The sequence below is a fragment of the Apodemus sylvaticus genome, chromosome 11 (genome assembly GCF_947179515.1).
Source record: "Apodemus sylvaticus chromosome 11, mApoSyl1.1, whole genome shotgun sequence".
In the NCBI taxonomy this organism is placed as follows: Eukaryota; Metazoa; Chordata; class Mammalia; order Rodentia; family Muridae; genus Apodemus; species Apodemus sylvaticus.
Window position 1 is genome coordinate 37,923,652 of NC_067482.1, and position 12,093 is coordinate 37,935,744.

The 12,093-nt window shown below is 39.1% G+C and overlaps 1 protein-coding gene across 1 annotated transcript in view; it reads left to right on the forward strand.

The window, feature by feature from the left end:
- Corin (corin, serine peptidase) overlaps nucleotides 1-12,093 on the forward strand; it is a 200,033-nt gene that overhangs the window by 166,609 nt on the left and 21,331 nt on the right. The window contains exons 14-16 of the mRNA XM_052199307.1: nucleotides 1,970-2,083; nucleotides 3,799-3,909; nucleotides 4,981-5,110. Of these exons, the coding sequence (XP_052055267.1) occupies nucleotides 1,970-2,083; nucleotides 3,799-3,909; nucleotides 4,981-5,110 (355 nt within the window). The remainder of the gene's footprint in view (nucleotides 1-1,969; nucleotides 2,084-3,798; nucleotides 3,910-4,980; nucleotides 5,111-12,093) is intronic.

Here is a 12,093-nt window from a genome sequence, read left to right on the forward strand (position 1 = left end):
CCCTCTCCCCAATGTAGGGCATTTCATCTAAGGTCCCTCTCTTTGAGTCCTGATAGTCTCTCACCTCCCAGGTGTCAGGTACATTCTGGAAGGTTCCCCCACAAACTCCTACCTCCTGAGGTTGCATGTTTCCATTCTTGCTGCTGGCCCTCAGGGATTTCAGTCCCTTTCCCCCACCCGATACCTGATCATGTTCCCTTCTCTGCTCTCCCCGCATCCGCATCCTCTTTCCCTCAAAAGTCCCTCCCTTTCCCATTGTGGTTGCTTTCTTTTCCCTCCAAAGTGTTTATGAGGCATCCTCACTAGGGCCCTTCAGCTTTTTGAGTTCTGTGGGCTGTATCTTGGGTATTCAGGACTTTTATTTTCTAATATCCACTTACTAGTGAGTCCTTTTGGGTCTGAGTTACCTCACTCAGGATATTTTCTAGTTCCATCCACTTGCCTGCAAAACTCAGGATGTCCTCATTCTAAATAGCTGAGTAGTATTCCATTGTGCAAATGAATCACATTTTCTGCATCCATTCTTCTGTTGTGGGACATCTGGGTTGTTTCCAGCTTCTGGGTATCACAAACAAGGCCACTATGAACATAGTGGAGCTCGTGCCCCTGTGGCATGGTGGGGCATCTTCTGGGTATATTCCCAAGGGTGGTGCTGCTGGGTCTCCAGGTGAATGACCAGTTCAGGTCTCTCACCATTTATCTCTCCCATATTTGGTTGATAAACACTCTAAACCTAATTTTAGCCCAGTAAAATTTCTCTTCTGACAAAGTATTTTGATTCTTGTTTTGAATAACCATTTTTAACAGTAAGATGTTTTTTCCAATGAATTCCAAGAATCCTGAGTTAATCGTCCATGAGAGCCCTCTGAATTCTTTGTAATAGGTCTGATGAGACATAGCATTTAAGAGTATCCTTATTTGGTCACTGCTTTGTGATCTAGATATCTTAAATTATATTTTCCTGAGAACTAGAGTTTTTTGTTCCTTAGATGAAGTGACGTTGCATTTGAATTAACCATGTATTGAGGGTCCACTCTGAGCCAACCACTGTTCTAAGAGAAATTACTGACATCAGAAGGTCAAGGGAGCACTTGACTATAATTAGATAGGCAGGTCTTGAGGTTGAAGACAGCCTAGACTAAAGGAGAAACCATCTCAAAACCTAAAACACACAAAAGTTTAAAGCTCTGAAATCTTTTCTTTCATATCCTCCCAGGATAGTCAGCACCCTGGATCCTCTGGGGCATCTAGTTACAGTAGAACCTTGGCATATCTTAGAAGACATTCAAACACATTGCACTTAACCAGATGATGTGTAGTAAATGTAGTCCGAGTGCTTGCTCCTTGAAGGGAAATTGAAGTTCAAGTTGTAAACCCACAATCCTTATCTTTTCCAAATCATTTCCATTTTCCATACTAACTGATGAGATTTCTAACCTTAGATCTCTGGCCCAGAAAAAATAATGAATTTTGCACCTGGCTCTTAAATGAATTTTGTAAGTACTTAACATATGAGGGGCCTCTTTTATGAAACACAGATGGTCCCTTAGTTTGTAGACTGAAATTACATTTTAAGATTGCACGGATTTACATCTCTAGGTTTTGGCATATGTGCCTAAAAGCATGACTCCTTTATAGATGAGTGGGGCGTGTTGGCATGCAGACTCCGAAAGCAAAAGGAACAACTCAGGAAGGATGTTAATGCATAGCTGCTTTTTCACGTTTCTCCATTTCCCGTATGTTGACTTGGATCTCCTGTCAGGCATGCTGTTCTGTTCGCAGGGCAGAATGGAGACTACTGTTTGCTCCAACTTTCAGAATCACATGACTCACAGTAGTCACAGACATCCAAAGTCTTCAAGAAGAAACCGGGCCTTTATGCTAACTTTTTTTTAACCGTATTCAATTAAGTTTCACAATTATTTTCAACTGTACATCTATCACTAATAGCTTTTTCTTCTGTTTCCAGGTTGTAAAGAGAGAGATCTTTGGGAATGTCCACTCAGCAAGCAATGTCTGAAGCACACACTAATCTGCGATGGATTTCCAGACTGTCCAGATAGTATGGATGAAAAAAACTGCTGTAAGTGCCTTTATGAATTTGCTAACAAACTGTGTTTTGTATTTTAAATACTTATTGCTTCACTTTAAATATAAGCTAGAGATTTGGAAATACACATGACAAGTTTTTAGATTGTTTAGTTCTCTTGACCAAACTTATGTCTACACAGGTATATATTCCAAGAAGACTAATGTTTTTAAAATACATACAAATAATATTATAACAATATGAAAATGTTAAAATACCTCGTGCCAGTATCCAAAATGGAAGACATGAAATGTGACCATAAGATTAAACACATTGTCAACATTAAACTCATACTACAGAATTATTTGACCTGGGTTCATTATGTATCTTTAGTTGATGTGTTAGTCGGTTTCCCATTAGTTAACAGGATACCCAAGAGAATCAATGTAAGAAGTTGTGTTTATTTTGCTTAGAGTTTGGGATGTTTCAGTCCGTGCTTTAGAGAAGAGGAAACAACAGAGAAGCACATTACCTTCAAGGCTGTGTACTAGAAAAGAAAAAGAAGAGGCTGCAGTCCCAGTATGTCCTTCAAGGATACACCTTCACTGGCTGCAAGATGTCCCTCACATCTTCCCTTTTGAAAAAAGCAGTTCTTCAGCTTTCCAATAGTACCACAGGCTTGAGACTAAACCTCTAATAAATGGCTTCAAAGGCAGCACTCGAATACTAGGAAATATTACAGTAGTGTGTGCACCGTTGTCCTGAGTTTCAGAAGTAAATATACGTAGGTTAAGAAAAACATCAGAAGGTCATGAATCTATGGTGGTGGTTTTAAGTTTTGTGTGCTTTTGAAATCTTTTATGTTTAAATGATATATAGCCATCATCTTTAGCACTAGTTTAAAAATATCCTAAGACATTTTACTCACAATTAACAGAAAGCTCAACACAATCTAACAAAAAAAGAAGGCATTTATTATGTGTATTATACATGTCTTATATTATTATAGTAAAAGCCTTGGCAAAATGAATTCACAAGGCTACAGTGAAGTAGAAAAATACATCATCTTGTCTGTGGATCTTGACCTCAGGGTGGGGATGAGCTGCCTTGATCATATATTCAGGAGGAAGAAGGGAGGATTCTGCTCCTTTCTCTGGAATATCACTAAGAGATTCCCCATGGGTCAACAATAGGCAGAGTAACAGAGTATAGCAAGGGGATTCTGTGTGGATTAGAAAAGACATTTTCTATGAACACTCAAAGCACAGCTCTAGGCAGGGATTAGGAAAAGCTGCCTGCTCCAGTCTGTCCCAGTTGCAGGCTAAGGCATATGACGTGGTCAGCAGAGTTTAGGTGCATGCTATTTTGCAATACATAAATCACAAAATCATAGAACGAGGGTCTGTTGTGGAATTGCATTTAACCCTGGACTGATAATTACTCTCAGATAAGCACAGTCAGAAAAATGCCATGCCAATGTTAAACTAATCAGCATCTTCCTCTGGGATGTTGGTATGAAGCCCTGGACAAAATCAGGTTTCCTTTTCATGGAAGGAAGACAGGAAATGGATGCTAAGTAGGCAATCAAGGAGATTTACTATAATTTTAAAAATCAAAAAGAGATTTATATGTGACTCAGAGAGTAATTTAATAGTAGGATCCCCAAGAAGCAATCTATCTACATGAACAGAGCTTGGTTTCTTCCTGAGGTGCCTTCAGTCTGCTTTCTCAAACATTTCCATCTTCTTCCTCTTGGTCTCCCTACCCAGCATTTTGCCAGGACCACGAGCTGGAATGTGTCAACCATGAGTGCGTGCCACGTGACCTATGGTGTGATGGACGGGCTGACTGCTCGGACAGTTCGGATGAATGGGGCTGTGGTAAGCATCTGGCCCCTGCCACTTGCCCTGCATCCACACGCCTGTCAGCCATCTAAGCTAATGAATCCTAAATTATTTCATGGGTTTTACCAACCAAGTTCATCTATTTTGTTTTACTGTTTATAAAAGCGGACAGAGGTGATTCATGTGAATTATTTCTAAGTAACAGAAAAAATTTCCCCCAAGTTACTTCTCAATTTTAAATGTCTATATTATTTGTATAATATTTTTTTGCATCCAAATGCTTGGAGGCATGCCATTTCTCAACTTAAGTTTTATTTATCACCAAGCTCAATAGTGGTGAATAATCAGTCAGTCTTAGATCGTTTACACCCTTAAGAAGAGGATATAGAAGTGACCTCTTCATCTGACCTGTATGCTCTGCTCCTCACCCAGATGAGGTTTCTGTCTAGCTCCTGCCATGGGCAGGACTGGAAGGTATCTCAGTCACTGTGATAGTCTGTCTGTCGTCTTAATTATCTGATGAATTCCCTCCTTGTGTGCACATCACTTCCCTAATTCACTCAGTTCCTGCCTTAGTCTTCTGTATTCACTAGCCAAATAATGAGTTTCCTGTGCACTGTGATCAGGTACACGGTATTCCACAAATGACCCATGACTGATCCAGGGCAGAGACTGGGGGTTTGCACATACACCACACCAATCATAAATGTCCACCACCCTCACATATTCCCAAACACTGAAAGAAAAAAAAAAGTATGGAGTTCCAAATAGCTGTTTGCAATTAGTTTGGCTAATCCCTATGTAAATTCAAGGCAGTGGGGCTCTGCCCCTGGCTATCTTCTGTCTCATAAAGAAAAGTCTAGAGCTGCCTGTGTCTTTCAGCAGAGTCTGCAGTGGTTTGAAAGTATAGCACATATCGAATTCACTTTTTGCAGTCTCCTGTCACATTGAGGGAGCAGTGATTTGCACAGAGAGGGTCAACCCCAAATGGTTCTCAACTAAAATAAATACAAATGGATGCAGGCAACAAGAGCAAAAACTTACAAACTTAAGGTCTCTGGAGAAGACATGTTTTTAATTAGGCTTTCTTGCATTTTCCCCCCTCAGTGACCCTTTCAAAAAATGGGAACTCCTCCTCATTCCTGACTGTTCACAGATCTGCAAGAGAACACCACGTGTGTGCTGACGGCTGGCAGGAGGCATTGAGTCAGCTGGCCTGCAGGCAGATGGGTTTAGGGTAAGGTCAGTAGTGTGTAGCACTTGATGAGTTTCTCAGAGGGCGCTGTGGATGTTAGCGGTAATATCTTCCTTATGAATGATGTGTAACTGGAAACGAGAGCTCTCCAAAGCCCTTGAAATAAATCCTGTGTGAGGCACTTATCTAATTCTCGGTACCTGCTCTAAAGAGCATGGGCTGCAAACCTGTTATGATGAAGTCTCAAAAGTAAATGAACTGATTGTATTTTGAAGTACTTGTGAAATGGAATACATTCCCTGTTTATAAATGCATTTAAGATGGTCCCCTCTATGGACCCTGAATGAAAAACTCTTCATACCCTTTCCTTGGGGTTATTGGGAATTTCGTTTTAAGCAATATACATATATTAAAAAAAAAAGTTGAGAAAGAGAAGTCATAGCTGCTAGTATTTCTATTTATCCTAAGTAACACAGGAAATGCACATCAAGGAGTAATTCAGCGTTTTGCTTTTTAGGGGAATGAGAAAACCCACCCTGTCTTTTACATACCCAGAATGGAATGAAGTGTGCACACACCAGTTTTGTGAGGTGTTTTGTTTCAGGTCATTCAGCAATAGAGAATAATGCTCCGTCCCACCTCAGAACACATACAGGATGATGTATACATATGTATCTGCTATAGTATTATATGGCATTTTGTTTTATTATGCTAATTATATATGTGAGAGTTGAGTATAAATATAGAAATGAGAAAAATAAAAGATCACAGTCATGCAATGCCGCCAGAGTTGATGGCATTTCCCAGGATCCACCCAGAAAATGACAATTGTTTGCGATAATGAGCCATTTGACTCAGCAACTAGCTGCATATTTTGGTTGCCCCACTTTGAAGAATCAAATCACTGTGTCCTTTTCTTCCATGTAAAGACCCATATCTTTGGAAATTTGAGTAACTCCCTCTAATTTATAATAGAAGAACTTTAATCTTTTCCAGCATTAGAAGAAATTATAGCTGTCATGATCCATTAAATTATTGTCCATTTTCGCAATCTCTTTATTGTGTCTAAATGAAATGGGATATGATTTTGATTCAATAAATGGAAACCCCTTGAAAGTGCTTATCTTGGTTCTCTCCCCAAGACTCAGGGGTATTGCTTAATATGAAAATTCAATTACATTATGAGCTTAGTTCTACTGAATGTTCAGAGGGTAAGTCAGACCCCAAAAGATTTACAAGAACAAAAGTTTTGAGAAACCACCTGAAATATAACTGTTAAACTGCAAACAAAAGATTTGTCTTAAATGTCTTACTTCATCTTTTTTGTATTTCATACATATTAGATTTTTATTGCATTAACAGACATGTAACAAAGTTGACTATTTCAGTGGCACTGGGCATAGTCACAGTGTTTGCACAACTGTTTCTACTGTCTAGGTTCATAACATTTTTTATCACCACAAAAGGAAATGATGTGGCCATATGTAGTCACTCTCACTAGCCCTCCAGACACAGTAAATAATTCATTTGCTTTTCATCTCTACACATTTCACTTCTGTTCTGGATGTTTTAATAAGGAAGCATATAGCATGTGATCTTTTTGTCTAGATAATCTTCTCACTTATCTATGTTACAGTATGTACAGTGTTCATAGCTAAATAATATTTCATTGAATTGTTATACTACATTTAATTATCCCCTCAGATATTTGGGCTGTTTCCACTTTTTTGTTGCATATGATATTTATAAATAATTTCTTTAACCAGATATGACAGTGAATACCTACAATCCCAACACTCATTCTAGTTTCTCTATTTCATTGACTCTGAGGGTGAAATGTTAGTATTTAAGCTATTTAAAGCCCCAGTAGACATATAGATATTTTCATTTTTGATAACTTTATTTCACTGAAGAATATGACGAGGAAACATAGTCAATATGCCATAATTACTGACTGAATTCTTGGATAAATGGGTAATAATATCAGGTCATCTGCGATTGGCTTTAGGTATACTTGTCAATTTATTTTGGTGGCACATAGGCCAAGAGACATGTAGAGAGGCAGAACAGGGAAAGAATGAGGATAATAGGCAGGTGAGGCTGCATCCCTCATTTGAGGATACACTGCTTGGCACGTGTCTGCTTCCTGGGTCTCTAGAGACTAGCTGTGTTGTATAACATACTTCTGCCACTGCTGCCTTAAACAAGCTCTACACAACCTTTGAATCTTCCAATCAAAGTCCTTGACTGAAGAATCTTCCTGACCATGATTGGTCCACACTCCAGGTAGGAAGGGGAAAGAGACTGGGTTTCTTTCTTGGTTTTCAAAATGGAGTGCCCCTTGTACTGGCCAGCCATTAGCTTCCAAACATATTCTACTTCAAAAGTTGAACCTAGGAAACCAACCCTTAGCTGGTTCTGCTTACCTTCCATATTCTATTTCGTTTTGTAGAGTATGTGCTTATGAGTGTTGGTCTAAACTAGACTAGAGGATACATAGGGGGACACCATCTCTGGGCTTGATGGTGTAGGAGAGATATGTGGGAGACCAGCAAAGGACATAGGTTTCATTTCATTATTTGACAATGACACAAATTTAGAACAGAGCTTAAAGAATTCCTATTTAAAGTATATAAGAAAAATATATTCAGCTCTAATCCTTGGGAAGATTCATTCTGTAAGTACAGATTGAATAAAGCATTAATACTTAGTATCCGGAAGTAACTCACCTTTTCTCTTAAAGGGGTCTTCTTTGACTTCAGTGGGTAATTTATAAATTAGTTTATAAAAAAAAACTCACTCCTATGCCAAAATCGTGTGTTTTCTGGGATTATACAGCAATATTTCTGGTAGAGGCAGTTGATTAAAAAGATGGTCATGGGCTCTGTTTTCCAGACAAATTCTACTATCCATGTTTAAGGGGCAAATGGCAGGTCTGTAATTAAGTGTTTGTCCAGGTGAAACGATGTGGTGTTTTTGTTAAAACAGAAGACTTACTTTCATCTGTAGGTTGTTCCAGAGTTCACCCCTGCCTCAAAACACAATGCTTTACTGGTTAGACAAAGGCATAAATCAAGTCCCTGAATTCTTTTGACAGCGTATTGTCTTCTACTTACACTATCAGAAACATATGCGCGTGTATTTAATGAACAATACAAATCAGACTGATCCAGCTCTCTAATCCTTGCCAAATGCAGGGTTGGAACACCTGGCATTTGAGGTTAAGTTTGAGGAGATTGGACACATGTCTCCTGTCTCCACAAGCTCTATCACTACAAAATGTGAGCTCATCTGGAAATCCATGTCCTGGATCTATTTGATTGGCAGAGTTTCTTTATGGAGTTGGCTGTAATTTGATTTTTCCCCCCTTAACCTTTTAAAGTTAATCAAAAGAAAAAATAAAAAAATATGCTTTTGGAGAATGTTTCTATATTTGGGCAAAACCACAGTCAAAGCCACCATGTATTATGTGACCTAGTAGTGCCTAGTATTCCCTTGTGGGGTTTATGTTGTCACTGCCTCCCAGGGTTCACTGGGAAAGACCTGTTTACTTCAAGATGGCTACCTTAATATGGCTGCCTTATGCACATGAAACTTGAAAGCTCTCTGTTTGTTGCACTTGAAAAGTCCAGTCCAGGATGCTGCTCTCATACATATGGACATAAGCATCTCCTGATAGTCAGGAGGTTTCAAAGGGTGGGCTATAACTTGCTTATCACAGAATTAACCCTTTCCATCAGCACTATTGAGCTGCTTTCTTACCAGACTCACCAAGTCACCTCACCCCACTCTCCCCCACCCCCGAACGCATGGCTATTAGCGGCCCATTTGCTTCCAGCCCCTGATGACGGCTAACGCATTTTCTGCATCTGTGGATTTTTCTATAAAGTACGTTTTCCATGAGTAGAATAATAGATTATCTGCTTTTGTGTCTTACTTTTTCCATTTAGTATAGAGTTTCACAATAAGTAGTCACCTGCAAGCTTTTCCACGAATATACATTTTCAAGTTTCTTGGGCATTAAATACTTAGAAATATAATTGCTATAGCAAATTTAATTTTTTGAAGTGCTGCCAAACTCTTTTCCAAAAGGTCTATCTCATTTTATACTCCCATCATCAATGTATGAGTTATAATTCCTTTATATTCTTGTCAACTCTGATTGTTAAGTACTGTTTTGATCACCAGCCTAGTTGGAATGGGATAATATTTTCTCCGTGAAATTGATTTGCATTTCCATGATTGCTAATGATCTCCAACACATTTTTTTTTAAATTGTCTTCCATTTCTCTTTTAGATTCCCAGAAAAGGTAAAACTCTTTATCCTTAAAGACTCATTTATTTTTATTTTGTGTGAATTATGCTTGATTAACTTTTATGTCTGTGTACCATGTCTATGCTTGGTGCCCATGGAAACCAGAAGAAGGCATCAGATTCCCTGGAATGGAGTTAACAGACAGTTTTGAGCCACTATGTGGGTGCTGGGAACTAAACTGGCTTCTCTTCAAAAGCAACTAACGCTCTTAACCACTGAACCATCTTTCCAGCTGTTTTAGTCAGGGATTCTATTCCTGTACAAACATCATGACCAAGAAGCAAGTTGGGGAGGAAAGGGTTTATTGAGCTTACACTTCCACATAGCTGTTCATCACCAAAGGAAGTCAGGACTGGAACTCAAGCAGGTCAGGAAGCAGGAGCTGATGCGGAGGCCATGGAGGGATGTTTCTTACTGGCTTGCTTCCCCTGGCTTGCTCAGACTGCTCTCTTATTCTAGAACCCAAGACTACCAGTCCAGGGATGGCACCACCCACAGAAGCCCTTCCCCTAACCCCCCCTTGATCCCTAATTGAGAAAATGCCCCACAGCTGGATCTCATGGAGGCACTTCCCCAACTGAAGCTCCTTTCTCTGTGATAACTCCAGCCTGTGTCAAGTTGACACACAAAACTACCCAGTACACCAGCGCTATAATACTTATTATTAATAAATTTCCTGAAAATGCATGCATGTGTATAATATCTTTTTATCACATTCACTCTTTATTACCTTGTTTTTGTGTTTATAGACTGGGGAAAATCACCTTATAAAACATAATCTAAGATTTTGGGTTTTTTTTCCCACTGCTTGGTAAAAATACCTATAGTACTGAGTATACATTTGCATATCTAAGAGAGAAGTCACATGAAGCAAGCCCATGGAATACCATGACCCTCACACTGCAACTTTGAGGCATTTCTGGTACTCTTGTGTTATATTCCCAGGGAATTGATTTCTTGTACAATCCTAAGAGGTTTGTGGTTAAACATCTAGGTGGGAAGAAATTCTAGAGTGCAATATGTGTATTCATAGTATTTGCTAGAATGTTGTATTTTGGGTGAAAGAAAATCATTTTCCTGAAAATGTATCTATAGGAAGAGGATTTTTTTTGTTTACTTTCTTCCGTGAATCTATGTGGTACCTGCTTTGAAAACAAAGGCATAGTATTCCTGTTGTCAAATGAACATAAGTTTATGCCCAGTAATGGTAAACCCTGACAGGAATTTGGACATCTATTAGCAAACTGAATTTCAAAGCATGTCAGTTAAGTCTGTGAATAATTTATGAAGTGGAAACTTCTCAGTGAGGTAGAGAAAGTCTCCATTATTAACTGCAGTGGCATATGGCAGGATCTTAAGTCAATCAGATTGACTTTCTCTCATGTTACACTTGGTTGTGAACAGCTCATCATTAAGACAGATTGCCACCAGTGCTTATCACAAAAAACAGCTTCCCTGAAGTCTCCAAAGCCAAGTACAGTCCAGAGCTAGTTTCCACCCTTAACCCCAGTAATAACACTTAACTCCAGTAATAACACAACCAACTGTGAAACATGAAATTCAGGAGCAGGAATGACCTTGGTTCACACAAATCCCCTAGGATTGCAGATTCCCAGGTCATTCCAGTGGTTAGAGCATTGGCTTGGACTTGTACGTAGGTGAAACCTGAGAACATGGTACAAGTTGAGTGACCTTCAGCATTTGACCCAAGACAACTTCTTCAGGAAGTTGTTACATACTAGCATCTGTTTGAAATGGTACTCCCAGTTATGGCTGAGTTTCTGATCTTAGGTCTTCTTTCTCTTGTCTTTAAAAAGTACCTCCAAGTCAGCATCTGTATATTATATTATCTCAACAGTATGTGTGTTTCCTTATTATATTAAAATCTGGACAGAAAGTTCAATTGTTTTATTCTAACATTGTATAAAATGTCAATTCTTATTATACCCTACCCATCCTCAAGTTTTTTCTTTGGTAAATATTAGACACACTGACCTGCTTACCACTGCTCCAACACTCCAAATTCCTTCTAATGGGGGCAGCCTTCCATTCCTGGTCTTCCTACCTGGATTTTCAATCACAAACCTCTAACCCCATCATCATTCCTGTCTCCTACATGAATGACTCAGAGATGCTTTTGGACTGAGGCCTCCTTCACTCTACCGTATTTGATCTCATCTTTTTGAAGCCCTTATCCAATACCTCAAAGAACTTTTGAAAACAAGCATCCGTCTGTTTCTCTCACTATTAATTTCTTGTTTCAATTTCTGTTTTTCCTTATTAACTCGCAGTTACCCATTTTAATGTCTGCCCAACTGCATCAGTCATTTAAATTCTCTTGAGGTAACATTTGTTGTTGAGTTCCAAACCATCTGATAGCCAGTGCTACACTTATGAACCCTACTGACTAGCCCCATTTAATAAATGTAGGTTGAGTTTAATTTTAATGCCCTCTTTTAACCTTTTTACATTATTCAAAAGCCAACGTACAAAGGACTGTGTGGATTTTTAATCCCAGGGCTCAGTAATCTCTTGAAAAAAATATTTCACTTAATGCCCCTGGTAGCAGGCAACCATTTATCTGCATTATCCTCTCCTTTGGAACACACAGCCCTTGCTTTTCATGAACCTGTTTTACTTTCCATTTATCCCTGGAAGACAAACGAGTGCCAGTGTCTTTGATCATGACCTTCCCTTCTTGGCTGAGGTG